Source organism: Haliaeetus leucocephalus, unplaced genomic scaffold (genome assembly GCF_000737465.1).
Source record: "Haliaeetus leucocephalus isolate CR32 unplaced genomic scaffold, Haliaeetus_leucocephalus-4.0 Scaffold451, whole genome shotgun sequence".
NCBI classification, from domain to species: domain Eukaryota; kingdom Metazoa; phylum Chordata; class Aves; order Accipitriformes; family Accipitridae; genus Haliaeetus; species Haliaeetus leucocephalus.
Window position 1 is genome coordinate 2,971,928 of NW_010972887.1, and position 27,066 is coordinate 2,998,993.

The window sequence follows — 27,066 nt, forward strand, 5'->3', positions numbered from 1 at the left end:
AGGTTGGTCAAGCAGGACCTGCCTTTCATAACCCATGCTGGCTGGGCCTGATCCCCTGATTGTCCTGCAACAGGACATGTTGCAGGACATGACAGGAACCCTTGTGTATCTCCTCACTTTGCTGGTACTCTTGTTTTCATTCATTTCTTCCCATAACCAAATACAAATTACATTCTGTGAATGCTCCTTCATTAGTAACTCAGAGCTTGCAATAATCTGCACATTTCTTCTGGATGAGAGGCAGTCAGCCTGTTTAAACAAAACCAGGCCTACTTTCATTTAATATTTGTATTATGGCAGCTCTTATAGTCTGATTACAGTAGCCAAGTATAAAATTCCAGTCACACCCAGCCCAAGATTTCTCAAGCACAGGCAAAATTGAATGCTGATACTCAAAGGGTGAGAACTTGGGAGGAAAAAGCTCAATTTTTGGTCACCAACAAATGATTTTCTGGTGGCAAACCACTGGGTTCTGACTAATGGGGATGAAGTAGAGCATGGTAGAGAAAATGGAAGTGGACTCAGAACTAAGTCAGTGGACAAAGAATATGGAAAGGGAAAACATCAGAGGATGTTTTGGAAAGAAGGGGCTGAAAGTGTTTGTTCTGGTTTGCAGTCATTTGGGGTGCCAAGGGATGGCAGGGGATGTTGCTAGTGTGGGTCTCTCTTTGCTTTCTCTTCCCTTGATCTCAGCTGCAATCCATGTCCTTCTGAGACCTGCAGCTTTTCTTCTCCTCACAGCTACCTTCTCCTCCACAGCAGCCTCTGTTTGCTATCTACACATCCTAATCTGCTGTCACACAAGTGAGGAATAGGAAGAATCAAGCAAGGACCGTTCCTGGCACCAAGGAAGAGTATGTAAACAAGCACGGGGGAGGCCTAAGCAGCCATGCTAGCAATATCTGCCTGCACAGAAATAGCCACCCCTGCACACACCCCAGACACAGCAGAGGCAGATGATAGCAAAATCTCTATGGCTGAGTAGCATATCTCTATAGCAGGAAAGGGCCTGTTCAGTCTACTGCATGCTATGCCACAAGTACAAGTCTGCTGCCCATTATTTTAAAAAGAGGCATTAAAATTAAAATGCAGCTGTTCACTAACAGTTGTTCCTTACTACCCATTCTGCAATATTGCCGAGAGAATTCTAGCCACATTTTTCATTAGGGTGACATCCAGAACTGTGAAGACTGTAAAATCTGCCTCGTAAACCCATTAAAGGGCTTACTCGAAAAATAACAATTACCAGCCACTGTGGCATATTACTGTAATACACAGGCAAAAGATGTAATATCAGCCTAAGTCCTGAGATTCCTGCTTCTTTGTCATGCTCTACTGCTAATCTTAAGCTTCTTTGTGTCCAATTAGACAGTTATACTGCTTGTTTGTGTTTGCGGTGTAGCTTATCAATTATCAGGTTTAGATACTGAGGAGGGCTTGGACACCAAACTGTACAGAATCACAGCTGTTCAGAGTATTTACACCTGCCTGTTGCTGGGTGAAGAGGGAATAGAGTCACTTTAAGATGCACTTTAAAAGGAATCCAGTGGGCTCGCTGTTCATTGCACATGTTCCATAATACACCTCCAACTGCCAGAATCCAGACCAACATCGTTACAGCTACTCTTTCTTCCCACCATAAAAAAAAAAAAAAAACAGATCACAAAACAAAGAGAATTCAAGTAATAGTCCAAATTATCATTGAAAGCCAATTTCTCAATTATTACATTAAACAAATACACTGTGTTATCACATGGTCTGACCTCTTCTTAAACAACAGAGAGGGGAAATGCTGTTTATAGCTGAGACTCAGATTAGCTATGCTAGGGATCCATTTCATGTTGAAAATGTTACAGGCCTTCTAAAACTTTTATTACCCTCAGGAGTTCAACTAGTCACTGCAGAACAGGTTATTTACATCCTTTAAAATCATGCAGCTGAACTGAGGCAACAGTTCCATAAAGAATTTGATTCTCCAGGTATTAAATATCTGCCAATAAAAGCTAACAGACATTTCTACAACTCAGAGATTTTGAAAACTCTTACGACCTATTTTCTACTTCCCAGTCTGCACAGACTGTACAGTTGCACTTATGGTACACCTGCCTTATAACCACCCTCCTGGCTTATGAAGAGCTGATCACCCCTCCTAGCCTTGTAGCAGGTGATTGGACATTCTGTCATTCCCCTGAAGCTGGACATTAAAGCCTTTTGAGAATTTCTGTAATATTCATTTTTATGATGATTATCAAATTCCAGTACAGAACGCCACCATGTCCCTGATTTTTTTATATATATCTATGTGTAAATACTAGCCAATATACACAAATACTGCCTAATCAACTACCAGCGAAGTAAAAGGAAAGGCTTTCATAAATTAAATAGATTTTGGATCTAGCTCCAGTAAAATCATTGCCAAGTCTACAGATGCCATGCTTTTAGAAACAGATTTTAGAATGTATAAATATATACATTCGCTATTTCATATTTAATATAAATTCTATGTGTGAGGATTTTGTGTGTGTGCGTGCATAAATGTATGCATACATGCATTTCTGCCTGGATAAGAGCAAAGTTTATGATTGCTTCACTTTTGCCTGAATATGGGATAATGGATATATGGAGAAATGATGCAGTTTAATAAGTCAGCCTGATGAAGCACCTCTAAAACTTGTTATCTAGCACTGTAGCTGGATGTACTATTTCAGCTAAATATTTCAGAAGAAAGAATGGCTTAGAAATTTTCAGTGTGGTTAAAAAGAAACTATATTTCTCCACCTATAAAGCAGATATCCAAGCACAGGTGAACACTTATTTTGCAAACTCTGCACTGTGCTCCACTGGGTAGGAGGGACATGCATGTGCCACGTGAGGACCAACTCATGGTAGCTGAGAACTAAACAAGAGCTGCAGTGGTAGGTTCTTAGCTATTTGTAGTTTGTAGGCTATCTCCGTGCATTTGACATTTTTCCAGATCACTTAGCTATTCCACTCACTCATCACAAAAGAGTTTTTCCTCCAGCCACAGAGGTTTGCCCTGAACTGTGGGTAGGTGTGGATTTTGCCATCTGTGCTTCAAGTCTCTTTCGTATGTATGGCATAGATAAAATTATCCACAGTTTTTTCAATGTGACTGATATGTTGGGTCTGAATTGAGAGGATTATTTTCATTCAACACTACCTAAATAGACAGTGCTCATTTAGTTGGGCTAACCAGTACAGCAGAGCCAATCCACACATGAAAATTTAAATAAAATACATGGCACTATTTCAAACACTAATATGCCTACTTGCTGCACTGCCCCATTTACCTGAAGAGGCTACTTACAATGAAAAACTGAACGAAAGGCATACTCTGTGAAAAGATAACCGACAGAGAGTACGTACCCAGGAGGCTATCAAGCAGCCAAGGAAAGGGACTGGTATACTGGTAATGTTGTGGTCATTGGGTATTATAAAAAGGCTGTTGATATCATCAAGATGCTTCATAAAATGTTTTTAAATATCCTAATTCCCATGTCATGCAGTTACACAGCTGTAAGTTTCACCCCTAGTGCATGAAGTCCTAGGAAAGGGTCAGAATATCCTTGTTTCCTTTCTTCCTTCCTTCCTCTCTTCATTACATATGTAATTGATAACCCATATATATAGATATCCACATAGTGGATTCCTAGAGTTGTCTGACAACTGAAAACCCTGGTGAACCACCACCAGGTTCTTCCTTCATCAGAAAGAAAAAAAAAGGCATAACAATGCTGACCACTTGTAAACTGAAGCTATATATACACACAGAGATTAGAAATAAAATGTACATCTTTATCATTGAGCTTAATTAAACATAGTGATAGGGTAGTGAAGGATATAAGAGATTTTCTAATTGTTGCATCCAGCATTCTAATTATGAGTCAGGTTTCCTATTTACCCCGTCCCTGAGTAGTCATCAAATATCTTTCTTAGAGATTGCTTTTAGCTCAAACCAAGCTAGAAATTCTTGGATTAAGCTCTTACAGTTGCACTTTTCTAGATGTCAAAATAGATGAGAATACCAGCTCATTCTCCCCATAATTTAAGCATCTATTAAGAATCAAATCCTCAGGGCAGGCATTTTTCACTTGGCCAATGGGTTCAGCATTCTAATGGCATCAAATCCAGCTGCCACAGCTGAGGTATAATGTATGGAGATGAAAGTTAAACTACAGACACATAGCAAAGTTTTTAGATAAAGTCTAATTGCAAAGCTGCAAAGACTGCAAGACCTTCCTCATTCTTGATCCATTGTTTTTAAACATAGCATAAGGTGAGAAAAGATATGCAAAATAAATACATGAGCAGAGATAACTGAAGCCACCTACTGTGCCAGTTAACGTGTCATCTTACCCACAAAGAAAGAACACTCCAGAACCATACAGTGCCCCACCGAAGACAGGAATGACTATTTTCTCCTAGCAAAAAGCTTTCACAGCAGCAGGTGGAGGTATGACAGATATCTGCACCTTTGTCTGCCACACAGTAGAATCCACCTTATTCTTGTTATTTTAATATTACTGCCAATGTTTTGGACAACAGCTTCACCAATATAAGGAAAAAAAAGAAAAAAAGACATATCTGCATTCATTATGTATTATGTCATGGCAACACAGAGTGCCACAAGTTCATTAAAAATTATTTGCCCTTGATACAATTTAATTTTCTTATTACAGTAATAAAGGAAAGAATAGCTGGAGTCTGACATACGCAATCAAAAAAAAAAAAAACCCGCACCCAAAAAAACCCACTTAACATTGAAAGAAATGTGAGCTTTCTGCTCTTGGCATAATCCAGAGTGCTCATTATGAGTAAGGTTTCCTATTTACTCTGGCACTGGGTTAAGAAAGATGTTGACAGATTGGTTCTTGGGAAACACAGAATTTAACTTGGTACCATCAACAAAATAATATATAATAAACACCAGCTGCAACTGTCAAGAATCACTATGTTAAATATGCTGTACAGAGTTAGTTTTTGCAATACTGAACATACAAGCTCAAACAAAATCCAGTAGCCAAAAAAATCCTAGGAGCTATGGATCCTACTGGCATAAGCAAATACTCAATGCTGCACTGCAATGTACAGAAATGCAAGATTGTAGCTCTGTAATGTAACAATAGGGATATTGCTTTATAGCCTAAGTAGCAGCACTACTCCATTTGACCTGAGCAGGCTGCCAACTCACTCTATTAACTTACCATGAGCAAAGTCCTTTTTTCCTGAGCAGACAGAATCAAACAAGAGTTGTTTCCTTTGCTGACAGTTTTGAGATCTTTCCAACCAACTAGACATAAAAAGCTCCATCTTTTACAGCTTTTTCACAAGGCTGTGTGCCTGAAGTTTGTTATTCTGTTTTCTCCATCTTTCCTTTTTTAGTGGTATTTCTCACTTTCTCCTCACACACAGTTCCAGCACTCCAATCCAAGTCCTTCATTCCTAAATTTAACAGATCAAAGAGCTGCCCTTTGGCTGTATAGCTAGTCACTTGTTCAACCTCTCATGAGACGTTTTTCCAGGTCCCTAATGCTTCAGTCTTCTATTAAGAAATTACTCCTACGGCTACTTACTGGGTTTATTTATGCACATGAAAAACTACTGCTACCACATCAATTTCAATAAATTTCTTCCTTCAACAGAATTTATATTTGCTTCAGCAGCTCAATAAGCTGTTACGTTGCTACAGATTTACTAAGGGCAGAATATTCAAGAATACTTGTACACTGGTTATGGAGAGCAGGAAGGGGGACCATTCGGATTTCTTTGTGCATCTTGAATGGCTCAGTGATCATTCAATGTTCAAATCACAAAACAGAAGATTGGATTCAGACCTTTAACCTGACGACCTGCTCCAATAAACCCTGCTTTGAGCAAGGGGGTTGGACTGATGACTGCCCGAAGTGCCTGCCAATACCAGTCGTTCTATGGCATAGCACTGCATAAAACTCTTACCATGATGTAATAAGCTGTACCTGGCCCAAAGTGCACAGGTAGTGGGTCTACTATAGTTTTACAGTCTCTGGTTTATCAGCTACATCAGAGTATATTCCATCTTAGTTTCTCCTCTTACAAAGAAAAATAGAGAATTGCAAAAATTTTATTTTGGTCATAAATTTTCATCTTTTGTTGAGATTCAGAATTATTTCTCAAGTTATTTCAGCACTCTTCTCTTTCCTGGATTTCGTGATCATTGATTTGTTGATGATTTGTTCAGCACCTCTAAGTTTCCTGCATGTTCACTTGCAACCCAGCAGATCATACTGAGCAAATCAAGAACTTATGAACTACTCTGACTCTCCTCCCAGATAACTGTACTCCTTCCCACCTCTTGCATTGCCTCAAGACCTACAATTCTTTCAACCACTCTTCTAAAAACCACAAAAATGTAGTAGCCTGGTTTTACCCTCTTCTATTTGACTGCCAAAACAGAAAGATGGTGAAGTGCAAAACCGTCCAAAAAAGTACCAGTAACAAACACATCAAATATTCATCCCACTCCTACATACTCTTTCATTAATGAGCCAGCTAGGCAGAATCAAGCAGTGTCTCATATGGCCTACAATCTTACAGTGGTTTATACCTGATCTCGGTGAATATTCATTATATTTTCAAAGCCATTTGGTATATTTAAAAATAAAGCATAAAAATTTCATCACAATTTAAGACATACCTTGAACATATCCAGCTATATCTTTTTCACAATGACTTAAGAAAAATTCTCATCAATAAAAGACTTGAAAAGCCCGCCAGCTTTAGCTTCTCAGGTCATCAATATCAAAGACTTTTCAAGAAGGGCAAATTGCAGAGTTAAGTTAAAATATATTTTGCAGTTACTACATGTGAACCACCATAAGAATCAACAAAGATGTACATTGAATAACTTTGGTCACATATACACTGAAAAAGCACCTTCTCATCTTGCCCCAGAAAATTAGAGAAATCAAACGATCTAGTAAAAATGAAACCCATTAAACTGAGTTAAACTCAGCAGGACAAATTTTCATTATAGTTTCAGCACTACAATTTCCCTGAAGTCAAATGGAAATGCATTGGTTCAGCTTAGCAGAACTTGGCACAGCAAGCAGTTTTGTAGTGTTCATTCTGAATACCAGCCCATGAAATGTTGCAACTCTAACTTCCATATGGCTACATCTTAAGTAAGATTACGCAGTTCTCTTACATCTTAGCATTTTATTCTAAGTATTTAATTCATAGCACATCATGAGTCAGGCCGTATTCTCTGTGTCTTTTTCTGGGGTTTTGTTTTTCATTCTATCTTTACGTTCTCTCTCAACGACATCCAACAGTTAGGACTGGATCTAACGTTGCCCTTCCACGAAAGGTTTTCCACTGATTTCAACAGATTTTGGATCAACCTCTTGCTGTCAAGTTTATGAAACAGGAAATTTTATAAATTTGCAATACATAATTAATTGGCAATTCCACTTGGCTTTTGTCAAGGAGCTCACGTTATTTTCAGATATGTTAGGATACACAGACAAATGTAATATTTAAATCCATAAAAGACAGGGCTATGAATAAAGAACTACCCTGAAGTCACTCTGGCACACCTAACTCTGGTAAACAATAGTAATGCTTTTGCAGAAACCCAGATTTTTGCACAGGCTCCTCTGCTAAGGTAAAATATGGCTAGGCACACAGGAACAGGAATAACGCACAGCCTGACCTAAGCACCTAGATGAATTTGCACCAAACTCTCCAGGAGTCTGAGAGCAGACTTCCCCACTGAGGCACTGGCACACAGAAAACTAGGACTGTGAAAGACCACATGTAGTTATAGGCACATATGATACAAAGATTATTTACAAGGTACGCAAGCAGCCAGGAGGAGTCATGAAACATTTTCCCAGTGCAGAGGAAAAATAATTGCATGCAATCTTTCAAGCAAGAGACTGATTAAACACAACAGGAAATTAGAAATGTGCCTCCCTCAAAAATATGACACATTAAGAATTGCCTTAAGAGACACAACCATCTCTTCACTTGTCAGTACTATGATGATTCTCCTGTCAATTCTAGAAATGGAGGGATAACCAGACTGCCTCTACAGTGATTCATATTCCCAGCATATGGTAACATTCTTTCACTCAGTACTAATCTCATCATGTAACCTTAGCTGTCTTCAACTACAGGGCATGGCAAGTAATTCATTGACTCAATTTAGCCTTATGAAAAGCAGAGGGATTATATGAAAGCAAATTAAAAATGAGCATAAAAAGCAGGAAGATATGTTTGCTACTTGGCTTGTTCACTTTACGGGCTTAGCCATAGGGATATGTTGGTTCTTCTTTTGTATTGGGATTTATTTTCTCTATAAAAGTACTTTACAAGGTTCACTTGAAAAAGCTCAACAGAAGGAGATTTCAAAAATATGTTAATTGAATGTTGACAGGAATCTCTGTAGACGCCCACAAAAGCAAGATACTCAGGAAATGTCTGTTAAGATCTCCAAATTTGTGCAGGAAGACTAATTTTAATCACATATTTCTGGATTTATTTTTATGAATCAATGCCACATCAATCTTCTATGGCCTTTTATTCCAAACTGTTATGTATGGAGCCCTGCCAGAAAGGAACTCAGTGCTGGTGAGCTGTTGCATGAGCCTGAGTTAATACTGCTTACTGTTTTCTTAGATTTTAGGAAAGGACTACAAAGACAAGTTACAGTCTCCTGTGGGGGGCTTTTTTTTTTTTTTTTACTTCATCCTACCAGTTATGTAAAAGCTCAGTTTCATCAGGCTTCCCTTCTTGTAGAAAGGACTTCACTAGAGGTGTTTCAGAACAAAAACTACCTTATAACCCGTTATTGTAAAATTATAGTCCATTCCAGGGCATAGTTGAACTATCTTCAAACAAGCCAGATGGGAGGGATACTGCTAGCAATGGCAGCACAGAACAAAACCAAAGCAGATAAATGTACTGCAATTCTCCACCTAGATGTACCCAAAATTTGAGCAGGAGATTAAAGTCTTCTTTATACACTAGCTGGAACAATTCTTGAGCCAATCTCCACCTGATCTTCTCAGCTACCACATGCATTGCCAATAGAAATGCTGCACAATGCACAGTGAAGCAGAATATTATTTCCACTGTGATCAATACTGCACTGCAAATTAAAGAACTTTTTTCCATAGGATCTATATAGCAAACATTAAACATACTTACTTTGCAAGCATATACTTTTTTCCATAAAGATGACATGCAAGTATTGATATACTCTTACCAAAGTGCAATAGTTCTGTAATAAAAAGGGTGTGTGGGTCTCTCTCTCTTTGCACACCAGTTATAATAAACTGTATCACCCTACTACATATCACTAATGCAGGCTCAATCTTATCAGATGTTCTGTAATCTCAACTTCTAATAACATCACTAGCAGTTGAAGTGATTTACATTCAAAGAGAAGGGGTTCATATTCCAATCTTGTTAAGGGAAGCACAAATATAATACAAGCATCAATTTTAAAAACATACTCTAGTAAGAATAATAGAGTAAGATGCAAAATAAAAGATTTACAAATCCATTACAGATTGCAAACACAGTTCATTTGATACAGATGCTGCAAGGGAAAAAAAAAAAAAAATCACGAAGCCCTAACAATTACTATCTTGGCTAAAATGAAACTGAAAATCACAATCACAGGGAGGTTTGCCTAAGTAAAAGCTGCATGTTTGGGACCAAACAGTATGAGTAAGTTGGCAGAAGGAAAGAATACTTGCTGACACGACAAAATGTTTTTTGTCAAAGCTCTGGAATCTGTAGCATCACAGCTTGACAGCAAAAGCTCTATAGGCCTCTACTAAAGCCAAAAGTAATTAAGTGTACTTACATGTACTCCCTGTGTGCAGAATGCACAGCAGCTGCGTTGCTGTAACGCCACAAAACTATTGCTGATGACAAAACATCCAGGGTAGCATCAAACTGAAAGAGATACAGAGTCAATTGTTTTGTGGGCCATTAAATGTGCCCTGTACTAACAGTAATGCATTTACTATCCTGCTGCACAGGCACAAAGCAGCTTCAAATAAATCATTTTAATGAAAGCAGGATTTACTTTTATTAAATTGATCTTCACATTTTTGCCATGTATTATCGCACAATGATACACTTCAGAGCTCAGGAAGTCACTTCAAGGGATTAAAAACTTTTTATCTGTAATCCATCACCTGCAGAGAAGTTAAGAAAAAAAAAACCCACCACCACAATCTGCCACTGTGGCACTAATACAATTCTTATGCAAAGACTCTTAAAAAAAAAAAAAAGTTTGAAAATGCCTGTCAAGCATTCCTTTTTCCTGCAAAGTCACTATTTTCTGCAGTAGAAGGTTTTGTCTCAAACCAAGCAAATAGTAACTTTTTTTCAAAATCCCATTGTATCCGGAGTCATATTATTCTGTATCATCAGCAAAATTGATGTGTTTGTATTTCCAGTTAATGAAGACGTGATGTCATGTAACAACAAAAACCAGGCTTGTCCCACTGTAAGAACTTTCATCCTTAAGTTAAACTTTCTACAGAGTCAATCTAACCTTCAAGTTTGAAAGCAAAAGACAAATTATATGAAATGAGTCATTTTGCTTGTCATTAGGAATTTTTTGCTCTGCCACTAATTAGGAAAGTCATGGCAACTACTAGAGAGGAAAGCTGTCATCCCAAAGTCAATAGGAGTTTCACCATAGATTTCAATAGGAAAAAGGTCACGCAAAGTTCAGAAGGGTACTTCAGAATTTGGCTCAAGTTCAACAACAGAACTGATTAAGCTGAGAGATATTGCAGAAGAAAACCATATATATCTGGTGGATAATATCTATCAATGATGAGATAAGTATTGATATTAACTCCAATATAAGACTTAGCAGTCAAACTGAAAAAGTATAATGAAAGTATCTTTAGGATTTGGAAAGTCCTTTCCAAGGTATGACTTCAACAGCACTTTTTCTAATCCATCATTGACTTTGCACACCTTGCCATTAACTTACAGTAAGAAAAAATACAGTATTTCACATTCAGAAAAAGCCTGTGAAAAAAAGTGGTAGGGAATATTGAAATATATCTCTACTTACAGCAAATCCAAATGATGATGCACTGTATCTCATTACGGAGACAGCTAAAGGAAAGAAAATATTATTTAGAATCACTTTAAATCTTTTTTGTATCCTTTCTTCTCTTGTCTGAGAGCTACAAAACTAGTTTCAACACACGGGCTTAGTTTCAACCAGTTCCCACTAAAACAACCTGACCGACACTTAAAAAAAGGTCTACAAGAAAGGCCTTGTGCTGCAGAAAATGGTTAGGTCACTCAAGAGACGCTTTTCTTTCTTCAAAACTGTAACATGGCAGACCTTGGCATAGCATTCAGAAACAGTCTGTTTATGAAACATGTTGCATTTCAAATGCAGTTTTGAGTAAAAATATGTTGCAACCACAATTTCAAACTCAGAAAACTTTATATGTCTCAAAGTGGTCCTTGCTCCAGCGAGGCACAAAAGTCCACCTGAAGTGGCTGACAGCACACTATGCAGGACCATCCAGACTTATTCACTGCCATCTTTTTGACAGAAAGCCTAAGGGTAATTCACACAGCCCCAAGAAATGCTTCAAATTCCATCAGATCAGTGATTTCCAATGGAAAAAGCATTAGCAGGCACAATTTTGACTGCATACTGCCTCTAAAAAATAACAGAGACTTTAAAAATGGGCTAACATCTAGAAAAAAACCTGTAATTTTTATAATTTTACTCCATGCATCCTAATTCTATCATCTCACAGTTCCCAATTCTAAGAGGTACTGTGCAAGGAAAAATACCTTTCAAGTAGCCCAGAGGAATACCAGGGAAGAAGCAGGCAGCAACAGAAGAGGCCATCACCTGGAGATGGGAATTCATCAAAGCACAGCTCTGACAGGCTAACAGCAACACTAAAACTATGTCAAGCTCTCGAGCACTGAGCAGCTCTAGGCTTCTTGCTATGTTTTGTAGCCTGTCGAGTGAGAACAGGACTAACCGAACCTGTGCTCCCTGAACAAAATGCACAGCACTCTAGTTCCAATATTAAGAGGGCTTGGAATAAAGCTTAAAAGAATTAATTTTACTACTCTTATGAATAGGTATCAGCTAACTTGCTAAGAAAAAGATTTTTTTTGTAAAAATAAAAATACATGCACTAAAAAAAAAAAAAGGACTCATCAACAACTTTGTCAATCTTAGGCTGACAAACACAGTATCTAATTTTCAGTATTCATTAGAACAGTTTGGCAGAACAGAGCTGCTATGGTTTGACTGTTCTTTTCAGTAACAGCAAGCTGGAGTTCTGTGGCACTTATCTGGATAAACAGAAATTAAAATCTTGGAAAAAATAATCCTTTTCTTATTGATCTAAGACCTAGCTGTGGCCACGAGCATGCCAGATATCACATATATTTGGACTTTATAACTACAGTTGGCCAAAACAGAAAGAAAAGTCATCAAGTTCATTTCCAGATTCCCATTTTCTCAAAGTTGAAGAGTATTGAAACAGTACAGATTTACATGTGCCTTTCATTGTTAAATCATGATTTCCCACACTTCATCTCCTAGGTGAAAAAAGAGGCTATATTTCTTGGTCAGACTTGCCAGGCAAGCGCTACACTTGACAAGCTGACACTAGCTTGCAGTGATCCAGGTGCAAATTTGAACACTTCACTGCATAATAATATATTACCTCTCAAATTTTCATTGTGTGACTCCTTAGCAGCATACGGTTTCAAAAACTGCAGAAGTTGCATCAAAAAAACCCACATGGGCATTCACAGGTACACACAAGCTTGCAAATGTTCCCGTCATTACTGCTTTCATATGATACAGTTCAAAGCCACACTTTCACTCCTATTTCTATTTCTAGCCTGCCTCTGTAGTGGAATTAGCTCCTCAGTTTTTACTAAAATGCCAGCTTTTTCCCCCAATCTAATCCAGACTTAAAACAAATTAAGTCTATGGTTCCCTTTAAAATGAATATATAAATTCTACAGGTGATGAAGTGCATAGAGATAGCCACACCTTTAGAATGCTTTATGGGACATATTTGGTGTATTTAAAGCCTAAGGTCTTCAGCAAGAGAACTGTATTTTTATGTATTCTACCACAATGAATATCCACAACACTACCACACAATCCGTTTGGCCTGAACTATCTAAAACAGTAATGAAAAACAAGTATTAACTAAGAGTGCCACAAGTCTGCCTAAACCTTTTTGCTAGCTAGTGAATATGACTGGAGGAAAGATTTTCCAAGGACTAGTACCTTAAGATACTAACTTGTAGTGGTAAAAGGCCATAATAAAAGTAGTAATGACCTTTTAATCACTGGAAAGATATATTTTTATATTATTTATTTACGTATGGGTTTTCTAATGGGAAAAACCCGTTTGTCATCCTTTCAGAGTCAAATAAGAACATTAAAGCACCTTCAGCCCTGACTTAAGCACATTAATACTTCTAGCTGACAAGTACAGTCATAAAGATCACCAGTAAGTCAGCCCAGCTTAAATGGGATGTTTGTCTATAAGTCTAGGCTCTATGGCAGAGAAAGCAACTGTAGTATTGGCTTACAGGGTATCAACCAATACAGGTTGCCACAGACTGAACACATACTCTGAAGACAACGACTGGCTCCCATTCTAGGCACCGAAGCTGAAAGGACTTTTAGGGAAGTACTTCTCAGCACCCAAGAACTTGAGACCCATGGGCAAAGGAATAACCACGGTCCTTCTGCTTCCAGTATCACTGCTGCTCTCCAGGAGCAATGTACGGCACTGCAGGAATGGATCATAGAGCTTTTGCTGAAGCCTCACCTTCCTTCTTCTCAATACACATTTTCAGTTATTCCCAGATGAACCTCTGATGTAAAAAAAACCCAAAGATTCCTAATCTCCATATTGAATCAGTACAATGGTGGGAAACAAGCAATGAGGAAAGAACAGATCGGGCAGCTTAAAAATCCTGTGGAGCCACCTTATACATTCAGCAGCTACGCTGCCGTGACAATGGGAGCCTGCTTTTAGCTATTTTATTGGCTAAATTAGACAGCATTTTATTACCTCCACAATAAAGCAGATAATCTTAATGCATTTTCCTGACATTTGTAAACGGAACTTGCAAGCAGTTAGAAACTAAAAATAGAGCCAGCACAGTAAGCCACATCTACCGCTGCCTCCACCTGCACTGCGACAACAATTTGTGAAGTCTGCCCACCTATAGGTCAGATTTTCCTGTAATTCCTTCAACCCTTTGAAACTGATTCCAAATAAAGAAAAATACCCCCCTTCCCACACATTCTACCCTCAGCAAGATAAAGGGTTTATTCATTTCCATGTGCCTCAGAAAAGTCATATGACTAGGGCTCTAACCCTACAAAATCATCCCAATTTAACCCTTCAGCCATCTAGTCTCCCACCAGTTTTTGCCAGGTTTAATCCATCTAAAATGTGTTCCTGGAGAGCAAGGACCCCACAGTGACCCTGGGCCTCTCATTTCCTTCTTTGCATTGGGAGAGGACCCTCATACCTTTTTCCACAAATGTAGGAGACAAGAAATAGTACAAGAAATTAACTCTGCCTCCAGTTCTCCCAAACAGAAATCTTTGGGATGAGTCTGGCTACAAATGAGAGGTGGTACACACAAACGGCTCCTCCATCTCTCATAAAAATCTCCTCTTGCCTACTCAGAGAGGGGAAAACTACTTTTAGGAAGCTCCTCTTGATGGGACAATCACTGCATCATGTTTGCTTTGAAATCAATCTTTTTGAAAGACACACCTGGATGCCAGCACATGAAATATCATGGCTTCAAAGCACATGATCTGCACTTAGCAGAAATCAGGCAGGCAATCTGAATAGCACTGAAAGTGTTGAGTTTATTTCTATATATATTACCATGCATATCTTGCAGGTTGTACAGAGTCACAAGCAAGAAGAACTGGAAGTTGTGCTGAATCAGAATTGAAGCCGAAATAGTGTCTGCTCTCATTGCCCAGTGTTGGTAAAACATCAAAAACTAGTGTTACAATAAATATTTCTAAATAAATCCATTCTAAGCAGAGAAAACCAAATGAGTAATTCTTTCTAAAAATCCCTCACAACAACTGAAGGCAAAGAACAGACATGATTCTGATACCATTAATACTTGTAAAAAAATGCTACTGACCAGACCAACAGGTAAACATACATTTCCCCAGGCACCTTCTCCCCTCCCTGAAATTCTAGTAGAGCAAAATTTAAGGATTTTTATGCACATGCCCAAGATTTCTGCAGTCAGCACAGTAGCTACAAATGGCTGCTAAACATCCAATCTCTCAGACATAAGTCTGCCAGACATCTAATCTACATGGGCAGATCCAGTGCTATCCATCAGTGTCATCTTCCTACACCCATATTTCCACCCCAAAGTCATTGGCAAAACTGTACCAACCCTATCTATACAAAATCTTCAGCTCATTTTCCCCAGCTTACAATTGCATCAACATGGTAAAGACCCTTATTTCTGGGCAATACCATTATACTGTTATGTATGTATCTACCAAGTGGAAGCATAAGTTTAATGTATATTAAACCTGGATCTTGTTCTCATTAGAATTTATGACCAATTTCTAAAGAGGTCCCTAAGAGGGTTCATTTTTCCATGTGACTGAAAGGTGTCGTAGTGACTTTGTGCAGAACAAACTGCAGCAGAATACTAGGGAGACTTCTGTCCTTGTGAAAGGCTCAGCTGTGGGATATGACTCAGTGAATGGGGCTCTAAAGGAGCCAGACAGGTCCTCAGCTCTGCCACTGCCTGGGGCATGACTGTTAGGCCAAGAAACTACTCTTCTCAAGCTTTTTGTTTTTCCAGTTTCTGGTTTTTCGTACAGATTCTACACGCTTCAGAGCAGCAACTGTATCTTCCACAGTCTGTCTCTACTATCCCCTGGACTACAGGCAAGGCTGGAACTTTTTGCTTCTAAATGTGTACAAAGGCAACAGTGCTAAGGAACTTAGGATTTACTACTCCTTTCCTTCAAAAAGAAAGTGCAATCCCACCACAACTATTAATCAGCTTTACCTTTTCCTCCATTTTTTTAAGGGACTAAGATCCTTGACATAAATGAGTGCCTCTATCTACTATTTAGTAACAATTTACTTTATTTCTTCCATAACAAAAAAATCCTCAAGGTATCCTAAAAATCTTTGCAGATTCAGTCTGGTAACAAATTCTGCTATTGGTAGTGGAAAAGCTTTCCAAGAATATCTTTCTTTCCTCGCCTATTACTCAGTTAATATTTGCTTGTTTGTTTGTTTTCATCTATTGCAATGGTCAAATCTTTAGCATCTGCGAACTTTTGTAACTTCATTTACTTCAGTGAACTACAACAGTGTATATCAGTTGAAGATTTTCCTCATTTCTTATTACAGAAACAGTAGTATTTCAGGGCTTTGTACAAAAGTTTTCCTTTGCGTTTAATCCAAACAATTCTTTCCAGTTTGCTGACATGTTAGCAAAAAAAAAAAAAAAAAAAATTACTATTATTACCATCATCTCTGACTTCAGGATTTTCTATCTTAAATCATTCATTTTTCAATGTTTCAATTTCAGAATTTTTAAAAAACTTGGGTTTTGTGGTTCTTGCAAAGAATTAAATGTCAATTCTCCCTTAATTTCCTTTGTTTACATGTTTTCTGATTGTATTTGTCTTGTGGTTGCATGAGTGCCTCAAGGTGAAAGATCAGAAATCTTCCATTTCAGGGGTTAAATATTCACAGTATTGGCTTTCACACAGGCAGCACAGATGCAGTTTTCCCACACTGATCATTCACTATACCATGGTGCTCACCAATAGTAGCAATCTCAAAGAACAGCAAAGCAGTCCAGTCCTAAAGCTTACTCAGTCTCCTGATTCACTTCTGTTTAATTTGCTTTCATCTTCCCATTTACTACCAAAAGAGCACCCATGCCTCCACTAGCATTTCCCACAAATGAACAGAAGAGACTGGGCAACCAAGCAGGACTGCACAATCCTGAACTATGAAACAATCCTACTACAAAAATCAAGGTATAACTTATCGAATGATGAAAAAATTATCCATGTGGAGAAAAGAGTGAAACAGCTTTTTCTACAATACACAGTAGGCAGCCCCCAAAAGCATACCAGTATAAAAAAAACCAAGCAAACACTGAATGATAGACACACATACCCACCAAAGGTAAATCCATTCTGGATTTCAGAAAAAAATAATGTCTGGGCTCTCTTTTAACAGCTGTTGAAATATCTTCTATATACAACAAGCCTTCACTGCCACCCTTCAGTGAGTATAACACTAAAAAACGGTCAGCCAGCTATACGAAAGTAGTCAATTTTCTATGTCACTCTTTCCAGCATAGCTAGAGATGAACACAAGAAACCATTTGTTTAGGAAAAGCTTTTTGTAAAACCAGAAATCAGGGAACTCCAATAAGGCAGAGTTAACAGCAATTTCCAGGGTTGCTCAAAAAGTCCATGCAGGGGTAATATTACAGTATGTGCAAGCACTGTGCAGAGCCGTGCACTGCAGTGCTGGTTCTGGGAGAAAGCAGGACCCCTCCTGTCCAGCATCCCACTGCTTCACACACTCCCGTGCTTCCTTTCTCGGGTGCCAACCTTCTGTTTTCAAACAAGATCATCTCAAAAAAGAATGCAAATAAATCAGAGAAGAGGAGGAGTGGTATTTTTGGTTAGTTTGGTCTTTCCAGGGGGCAGGAACCAAAAGAGGGCCCATATGTTATAGCTCCAGTTGAGCTTTATCTGGATACTAAGTGCATACGTTTGCATTTAAGAACAGGAATAATAAAACTTGAAGGTCTAAAAGAAACATACTAGTTTTCCTTCCAGGTACATGGTGCAAAGTCCTGCTATTGAATATACAGGTGCATAGTTTAATCTGTTATATTTCAAATGGAGTCACTTGAACCACCCAAAATAACTCAGTTCAATGACATTAAAACACATTGCCTTTTAATGAAACTATGTATTATTAATGTTACAACTCCAAATATAACAACTGAAATGGTCTAAAATGTTGCAAGTGAACATAACTGCACATTTGCCAGGGAAGCTTTCACAGCTCATACCTACAATCCACAGGCTTTGTAATTTCAAGCCTGAAACTAGCTTCCAAAACCAAAGAAAGCAGTTTCGCCCTGGACAGGGACAACGAGTGGTACCTTGGCTACAAAAGCCACAAACAACCAGCAATGCTGACTGATATCACACACAGTCAACAGCTGTTTCTAAAGCCCTGTGGCCAAGAGTTGTAACTCCATCCAAATGAAAGTTTTGTAGATTTAATGACCTAGGAGACTCTCTAAAGGCAAAATTTCTCCCTGGAAGGTTTCATACACCTTTGTGTTTTAGTGACTGAAGGCAAAGCTAGCAGAGAAGTATTCAGGTTCTAAACAGCATAAAGAATTTATTCTTGGGAGTTTGGCCAGTTGCTTTAAAGCAGGTTTTACCTAAGTTAACAGAAGAAGCCAGAAGACTGAGGTGAAGGTTTGTAAATGCTTGTCTGACTTAAATGGGTTTCTGGAAGCTTCATAGAGATCCAGAGAACTCATATTTTATACACATATCCCCAAACCTGTAACAGCTTGGAGATAGCCTAAACATTTTTACCAGCCATTGAAGGTTTTGAAGAGCTGAAATATGGCCATTATTCTCAGGTTCTGGTAAGTTCCTGTCCTGTGGTCACACTAGAAAGATTGAGAGATCCTTTTAAAAAGATAATTAAAGAATGATATCGTACACAAGCTACAGCTCAGATATATTAACATAGAACTTACATGCAAGGAGTCATGCTAACTGCAGCACAACCAACAATAAATATATGAATATCATTGGTTGTGGTACGTATTGTGCTAGGTATTGGTGTCTATATGAAAAAATCATTGTTAATTAGCTTTTATTTGGAACATAAGCACATTTAAAAGAACATAACCAGTAAGAACTGCATCCCCCACTCTGGATAAAGTTATTTGTCTCCATTACTGAAAAGAAGCCTAGTGGTTTAATTTTAAAAAGATGCTTAACTTGAAGTTTGCCAAATTTAGACTAAATGAAATATATCAGAAAAGCCCAAATGCCAGACCTCCAGATTCAGCACCTCCCCCCCCCACCCCCATTTTTTATGCTACTATTTCAAACTTCACTTGATTGTGAATTGCATTTTCAATGGTTGTGGTATAGCAGGCATCAAGAGCATCAAAACAAATCATCAATGCTGCTGTTAAAAAAACCAAGCAAAGTCCATTTTGAAAGTACTTCTGAGAAACATAAATAATTGTCCAACATTGTAAAACCTATTTCTCAGCAAGCTACAAAGATTCAAACCACAGGCCTTACGGTGCACACAAACAGTATTTCATCGGTTGATACTTCAGGTTCAAAATCCTCACACCAGCAGACAAACATAACACAGCTTTAAATACCTGGAATCATACTACAGCATAACCTCTACTCCATGTAAGTTGGTTGACATGGAGGATTTAGATCAAGAGAGGATTTAGTTAGCTTTGCCACATGTCATATTTCTTTCTACACGTATTCCACCAACTAGCCCATACCTTAAATATAGTTCTTAAATAAGATAAGGGGGAAAAAAAAGAAAAAAAAAAAAACCCTATCTGTGGTTTAAGTGCACTCAAGGTGGATTCTTCATGGTGTTCTTTAAACTTAGAGGAAAGAAACACATTTCAGCCATTGTAAGCATTTAAAACCAGTCCACAAAAGCACTGGCTCAATTCTCACTTTTCCACATTAACTGTAAGAACCCTTTCTTAGTATCTGCTATTCACAATACAACACAGATGAATTTTCTAGTTCTAAAGAAATACAGACCTGCCAGATAATAATATTTTCACTGGAGTTGCATATGAACTTCAAAATACAAACTTTTGACCAAAGGTCTTTTTTTCCTAGAATTTCAGTAAAATTTTAAGCAGCTCAATGGATGCAGCAATGAATTACAAAATTTTGTATTTACCATAGAAAGTTTTCCAAATAAATTAGAATCTATTTTATTTTATTTGATGGATTTTAACTTTTTCATTCAGCATGTGTGTGGAGAGTTATATCTTTTGAGGTCATTATAGACATATAACTACATTTACAACTACCTCAAAAAATAAGTCAAACCAAACAATTTCAGTAGTCTCTCTATTTCACAGATAAGGAAGCAGAAGTGGATCAGGGATCTTAGGAGATATTTGAAGATTAGGGATCCAGAATAAGTTTAATAGCCAAACAACTGGACTCTGAAGAGAGAGTATAATTGTTTGAAAAGGCAGCTAGGTCTGGGTAGTTGGCACAGTCTCACACATCATACTGTCTTAATAAGTAACTTTTGACAAAACCCTTAAACACTCGCTTTTTTAGGATTCCTATATATAAAATGGGATGAAAGTACTTCCACACTTCAGGATGTTATACACAGAGAAAATCATTTCACCATATGGAAGCATCTAGTAATTCTGCAAAGAGTGACAGCAGGCACCATGAATATCTTATCCATTTGAATAAGCTGTTTGGTATTATGATCTGCCTTTTATGATATTTCACATTCTCAAAGCACTGCCTTAACTTTTAGAAATGCAAACTTTAACTATGGAAAATGATAACCCAATTAGAAATTATCTGCATGATCTTTATGGCATTCCCACAGCTTAACAGTTGTAAGATACTCTATTTTTATACTAGAAGTATTTCAATAGACTTCCTTTTATACAGAAATATAGCAGTACTTCAGAAGTGTATCAAGTGCTGAAAAAACATTCATACTGGAAATAATTTTGTATTGCCCTTTAACTTGCATTAGTATAATGTAATTTTAATTATTGAAACTGATGTGACTAGTCGTCCCCCATCAATGGGTTATTACAAACCCATTTTTGTCCTGCTGAAACCTCTAGAACACAAATGCAGTGAGACCCATGAATGCAAAGGTGACTATTTTAAGCATCCTTCATTTTAGACACCTTTGAAAGGTTCTGAATTTGGAACACAGAAAAATGAGTCCAAAATTGTCAGTTGGACACCCAATAATGAAGACACCCAAAATAATTATGAAAAAGAGCTATTAAAAAAATACATTCAAACTCAGGTAAATAAGAACATACAGACAGACTGATTTTTTTTTTTTTAAACAATTTCTAGCATAACGATTTATCTGTGTTCTATTTTTTTGCAAAAAATCACACAAATGCAACAGGAAATCTGTCAGAAGGAATGAAGGTAAAATAAGATATTTGCTTGCCACTTTCCGTGGTATTTTCATCTGGTTCCTCCCTCAACTAACAGGTGGTTAAGTCCTGCAATGCTGTTCTTGAGGAGAATAAACAGAATTCGAATAAATTCTCTGCAAATACACATTTGTGATTTAGAAATCTAAGACTGCTACCCCAGCTGGAGCCCATCTGTGACTGATCCTGGTTCAACAGATCCTGGAACAAGGAACGGCCGCTCTAACCTGGAAGCCAGAGGGCACAGATCACGATCCCACGCAGACCTGCCCCACACAGTGGTACAGCAGGCTGCTTCTCTGGAACCGACTGTTCTTCTCTGTACATGGATGGGTGCCTGCCCCAGCACCTCCTACACCAGCCAATGACTAATGGCACAAGTGAGTCCCTCTATCGTCATTGGGAACAACACAAGAGAGGAGCGTAATAATGCAAAGATTAACACGTTTTCCTTATCATAATGAATAAAATTAAAAAAAGAAAAAAGGAGGCTTATATTAATTTCTCTATGCTTGGCTTTCCTGAACACACAAAAAATGGAACATGGTACATGAAGACAAGACCAGAAGAAATTCACACTCGTGACATTTAGTCTCATATTAAATGTTTATTCTCTAAGCATTTTAATGACCTTAGAAATATGAAAACCAGGGAAGATTTGAACTGAAAAGCTTTGGTCATTGAAAAATAATTAGTCACCTTCACAGACTTCTTCATCATCCCTATCAATTTCAGAGACAAGACACATATCACAGTACCCCTCCGTTTTAATTAGATGGCTAGTGAGCTGCTCCAGAACCAAAACAAACTGCCAAATACAATTAAGCAGGCTGCCAGAATATAGCACAATATTACAGTGATTTTCTTTTTACAAAGTGGGATTAAGAATGCAAACCATCCCAAACACCTCAGTGAATTAGTGGAGAAACTTTAAAACCTGGCTTTACATACACATTTAAAAAACAGAATTCCAATTTAAAGTTGCTTTTTGGTGTAAAAGGTTTTAGATACCGCAACTGAGTGTGGGAGAGGGCATCCTATCAGACTTCTCCAGCTGTTGACATGCAGCCCGTTTTACTATGTAGGAGCCCGAAGGCCTGTTCTCAGAGGTATATTAGGCACAGAGCATGTCATGCTAAGGACACCCTGATGTACTACTAGACAGGAAATTAGCTATTCCATACCCCATTAAATCCTTCCATTTAATCTTCAATTTTAACAAGTGAAGGGTTCAGTTCCTTCTATTTATCATCTTAAACTTGCAAAAGTCTCACAGGGGCACTCCCATACTCTAAGAGGCTGCAGTTTTAAAAATGCAAAATCACTTGCAGTCTCTTTACTGGTCTATATGTTCAAGAATTCCTGTATGTGGCATATTTGACAAAGCACTAAAATTCAAACACAGAAGAATTATACTGGAATAAAGTAATATTTATTTTGGAACTGAGGGTAAATTGGGAAAACTGTCACAATTTTACACAATAAATTTTACTGGTCAATTCTGCTAATAAACCTAAAAAATGCCCAAACAACTATAGTAGTTCTGAATCAGCAAGTATTTTCATAATTTAATTTTATTTTAGTACTGTCCTATCAACATTTATTTACATTCACTGTATTGTCAGGTAGTTCGTGGCAGTTTATCACCTAGATTCTTACACTATAAACTCATTTCTATGGTCAGATAACTGGCAAGCAAGAGATGACTGAAAATGTTACCTTGTTGTTTATTCAGTTAGACCAACGGGTGGATTTTTATCACCTATTTCAGTATAATGTATCATGGGTTCTGATCAAAGTGACATTTAACTTACATTCCTATCTCTATTAGGGAAGATTATTTTATTTTCACAAAATAGTTAAATAGTCCAGGAAACTGCAAGTAAAATGTACTGATAAAGAAGGGAAGAAATTGCAAGCTTACGTATTGCTATTCACTGTGTGTAAGCAAACTGATGAACATACTGACTTCCACCCAAGTCAACAGGGCTCTGAGGGACAAAAAGAGGTTTGCTCACAAAATAAATGATGAAACTAGGATCTAATATGTATAAAGCCATTTATTTGAGCCCTCTAAGCACAGAGGAAATGACATTTGCTGATTACTTCTTAAAAAGGCCATTTTGCAAGCCCAAAAGAGAAGGTAGGAAGCCATACAAGTATAAATCTTTAGACAGGCACTCCCTACAGCTCTTATTCTACAAAAGCTATCCACTCTTAGTTTTATTTTAGCATTGTGCTTAATGGAAGGCATGTTGGTTCATTCTTGTATAATAATTTTACTCTTTTCTATTCCCAAATACACTTTAAAGTGCGCATGTCCAGAAGATTCTTTCTTTGCTGGACCTTATTTTCCCATGCTTTTATAACTAAAAGATATTTTATGTGGTTTTTTGGCAGGATTTCAGCTGAACAACTAAAAGATAGCAGACTCTTTCTTTACTTCTCATACGGCTGCCAGAATGTAAAGAAATCTTAAAGTCTGAACTGGATTATTAATGCTCCTTTAATACAGATCACCAAGCAATGAAAATTCACCCTTCTTATGCAAATTTAATAAAACATCCCAAGTTCTGAACACAGACAATTCTGACAAATAAATCAAAAGTCAGGAAGAAGAAAAAAAAAGGAAATCCTCTGTGTTATCTTTTTTTATCTTTCTAGGCTGAAATATAAACAAACCTTCCAGGGAAAGAAATCAACTGTCTGATAGCTCTCTGTTGAATTTAACTGTAGGAAGGAATTGCAAGCCCTTCAGACAAATCTCTTCCTCAGACGTGCTAATCTTAACAATCTATTGCTAAGGGATGCAGCAAAGCAGCCTGTCATCAATCCTACTTCAGAGTTGTAATATGGAGATGCTCTGCTAGCAAGGATGACACACACTGTACACACAAAACAGCACTGCAGCAGGCTTAGTATAACCACTCAAGAGCAAACCCCATATATTAAGTTAGCTGTGGGCTCTAAGTCATTTAGTTAAAATTACAATGAAATATGAGTCTTAATAACAAATTTCCTTTGTTCTGGGGTTTTAAATTAAGCTTTGGTAGTAGCTTTTTAAATGCAATAATTCTAAATAAACCTTTTTGGAAACATGAAATGCTGATTTTCTAACAAAAACATTTTAAAACTGCTACAGTTTTCTTCCAGTTGCACAGTCTTGACAACAGGTAGCAGTAGGAAATCCTACTCAGCGATTCACAAGACCAGGAAGATTGTAATAGCTTCCCTGAAGGATGCAGTTCTAAAACTAAAAGAAAAACCAGCAAATGATTGACACTCCACACTACTTTGCATCTGTCCAGTTTTAGAGTTACTGGCTTGACACATCTACTGCTAATTCTGATCAAAATAACAGAAAACTTCCAATCCTGTCTCTGTGAGATAAGTTTAATTTATTTGGACAAAAAATAGTCCAGGTAACATCAGAAAAAATGTGATGATAAGACAGGAGGATATTACAGAGTTGTACATTGCTATTTACAACATGTAATCATGTCAATAAAACTCGAAGTACATCAATTATTTTTTTATGTTCCATGCACAACTACTCCAAGAAGCAAGCTCTTGAAAAGTGTTAGAAACATATTACCAGGATAAAACCTTTATGTCAAGCAGCATACACCTCTTCTTTTAACATAAAGGACTTTTGCTGTTACTCTTTTTGGGTTTTTTGTGTGTTATATAGGCTTATTACTAGCATGAAACAGCTTCAAAACTAAGAAGAAAATTTCTACATTTCAGTGTACAGGGAATGTTTAAAGCAGAGCTGACATGTAGCTGACTTGCAATCAAAATTACTTTTCAGTGCAAGACCCTCAGCACCAACAATCCATGGAGTCATCTAAAATGCTCTTGACACTTAATTTTTCAAAATGATAAGCATAGTCTCTGAAAATCCTGTCCCAAGTTTTCTGCCAGTAGCACTTCTGAAACTGGAGCTAACTTTAAAAGGGTTAACATGTCTTCTACAATCATGACACAAACAGTTTTAAAAATTTTTGTTGGGAGTGATATATTTTTAAGAACATTGCTTCAGTTTATTGAAAGTAAAAAAACCACACACACATTTTTATCATTCTCAGATCCTCATCTGCTTTGCTATTAGAGATCAGTCAGTATCTAGTAATTCTCTGGCTCCATGCATAAAATAATGCATTTTTTTTTTCATTTGTAAATCACATTGAGGATACTTGCTTATTTATAAAAGCAGAAACCTAGAATTACTAACACCAGAATGCTGGACTTGTATTTTAAAAAATCCAGTGGTCTGAATTTGTAGTCACCAATCCTGATCCTTGAATCTGAGATTAACTTACTAGAACTGGTAGGTTTTGCATTGGCTGAGAACTGTAACACTACTCTAGTATTTCAGATTGGCCAAAGATGTCTTGCTTGCTATTCCCACTGTGCCGGACTTACTGCTTTCCTTCCTTGGTGGGGAAAGGCTTTGAACTTTCTTGGCCTGATGCACCAATACAGCATCAGCCTGATTCCCTCAATGACGCAAACACCACTGCCCCTAGTGATTTCAGTTGCCTGCTGCCCGATGAAAGAGATGTTCCTTTTGCAATGCCTTCCAAGCCAAAATAGGTAGTTCATATTCAATTACAACTCTAATTACGTTAACTTATTCACTGCTTTCGATGACCTCTCAGCCTCCCTCCCAGGTAAGACACCCTTTTAAATTTACAAGTTATTGTATTGTTTTCCCTGTATTGCTCTTAGTCATCTTTCCAGCTGCATAGTGGTCAGAGCCATATTACAATGTTGAGTATGCTTCGCCACAAACAGAAAAGAAATTGCAGCAAGTTTATTCAGCCACTTTAAGAGAAAATCAAGAATAAAATCAGCAGTGTAAAACTAATGTAAACGATCTGAAGTTAACGTGTATAATCACAGAATTTCAATACCTTTGTAGTGGCGTTATAGAAAAGTCTAACAAGTATTTTCCCTCTACCCCCAAAGCAGGTCAACTCTCAAGTCAGAAGATATTATTGCAACATTCAAACAGGTAGACTATTACATTAAATAATACCATATCAGAAAAGTAGCTTGCTTTTGGAAAGTGGAAAGAGCAAGCTACTTTTTATTGACTGTGCAAAGAAAATTACTGAGAGTTCTGGAGTACTATAAATTCACCTCGCATGGTATTTCATGATAACTTGATTGCATACATAGGAGATAAGAGTCCAGAGTCTCAGAGTGTGTAAATTTACACCATGTTCTTCAGATATACTTATTTATTTATACTACTTGATTATCTAGCCTTCATATAATTGACTGTGTTCATAACACTCAGACTAAATTTACAAACCGCCCGTTTTGAACAGAGTGCAATAAAGTCATCTAAAAATTTCCATGGAAGTTATCTCAATAACTTTATCAAAGGTACTGCTGGCTAAAAGAATGCTTACAACTGAAAACATTATTTTGCAAATATATTTTTGAAGTGCTGGAAAGACAATATCCTTTCTTCAAATGAGAATTTGTAACAGCTTCTCAAATATCTTAATAATGAAATTTTCTTTTGCATGCTATCTTTTAAAATATAGCTGCCATACACTTCTTTATTCTACCAAAGAATAAAATAAAGAAAAAGCAATTGAAAGGAACAGCCAAGGAGAAAAGATTAATTTGGAGATAGAACTGAGCATCCTCTAGGGTAGGATGTCGGAATGACACAGCTGCTTCGGATGGAAACCATGGCATTAGTCACGGTACACACAGTAAGTCTTGAAA

The 27,066-nt window shown here is 37.4% G+C and overlaps 1 protein-coding gene across 1 annotated transcript in view; it reads right to left on the reverse strand.

Annotated features, from left to right (window-relative positions):
* TMEM163 (transmembrane protein 163) overlaps window positions 1-27,066 on the reverse strand; it is a 104,760-nt gene that overhangs the window by 30,813 nt on the left and 46,881 nt on the right. The window contains exons 3-4 of the mRNA XM_010575134.1: window positions 11,108-11,151; window positions 9,875-9,966 (exon numbers count right to left, since the gene is read on the reverse strand). Coding sequence (XP_010573436.1) covers window positions 9,875-9,966; window positions 11,108-11,151 — 136 coding nt within the window. The remainder of the gene's footprint in view (window positions 1-9,874; window positions 9,967-11,107; window positions 11,152-27,066) is intronic.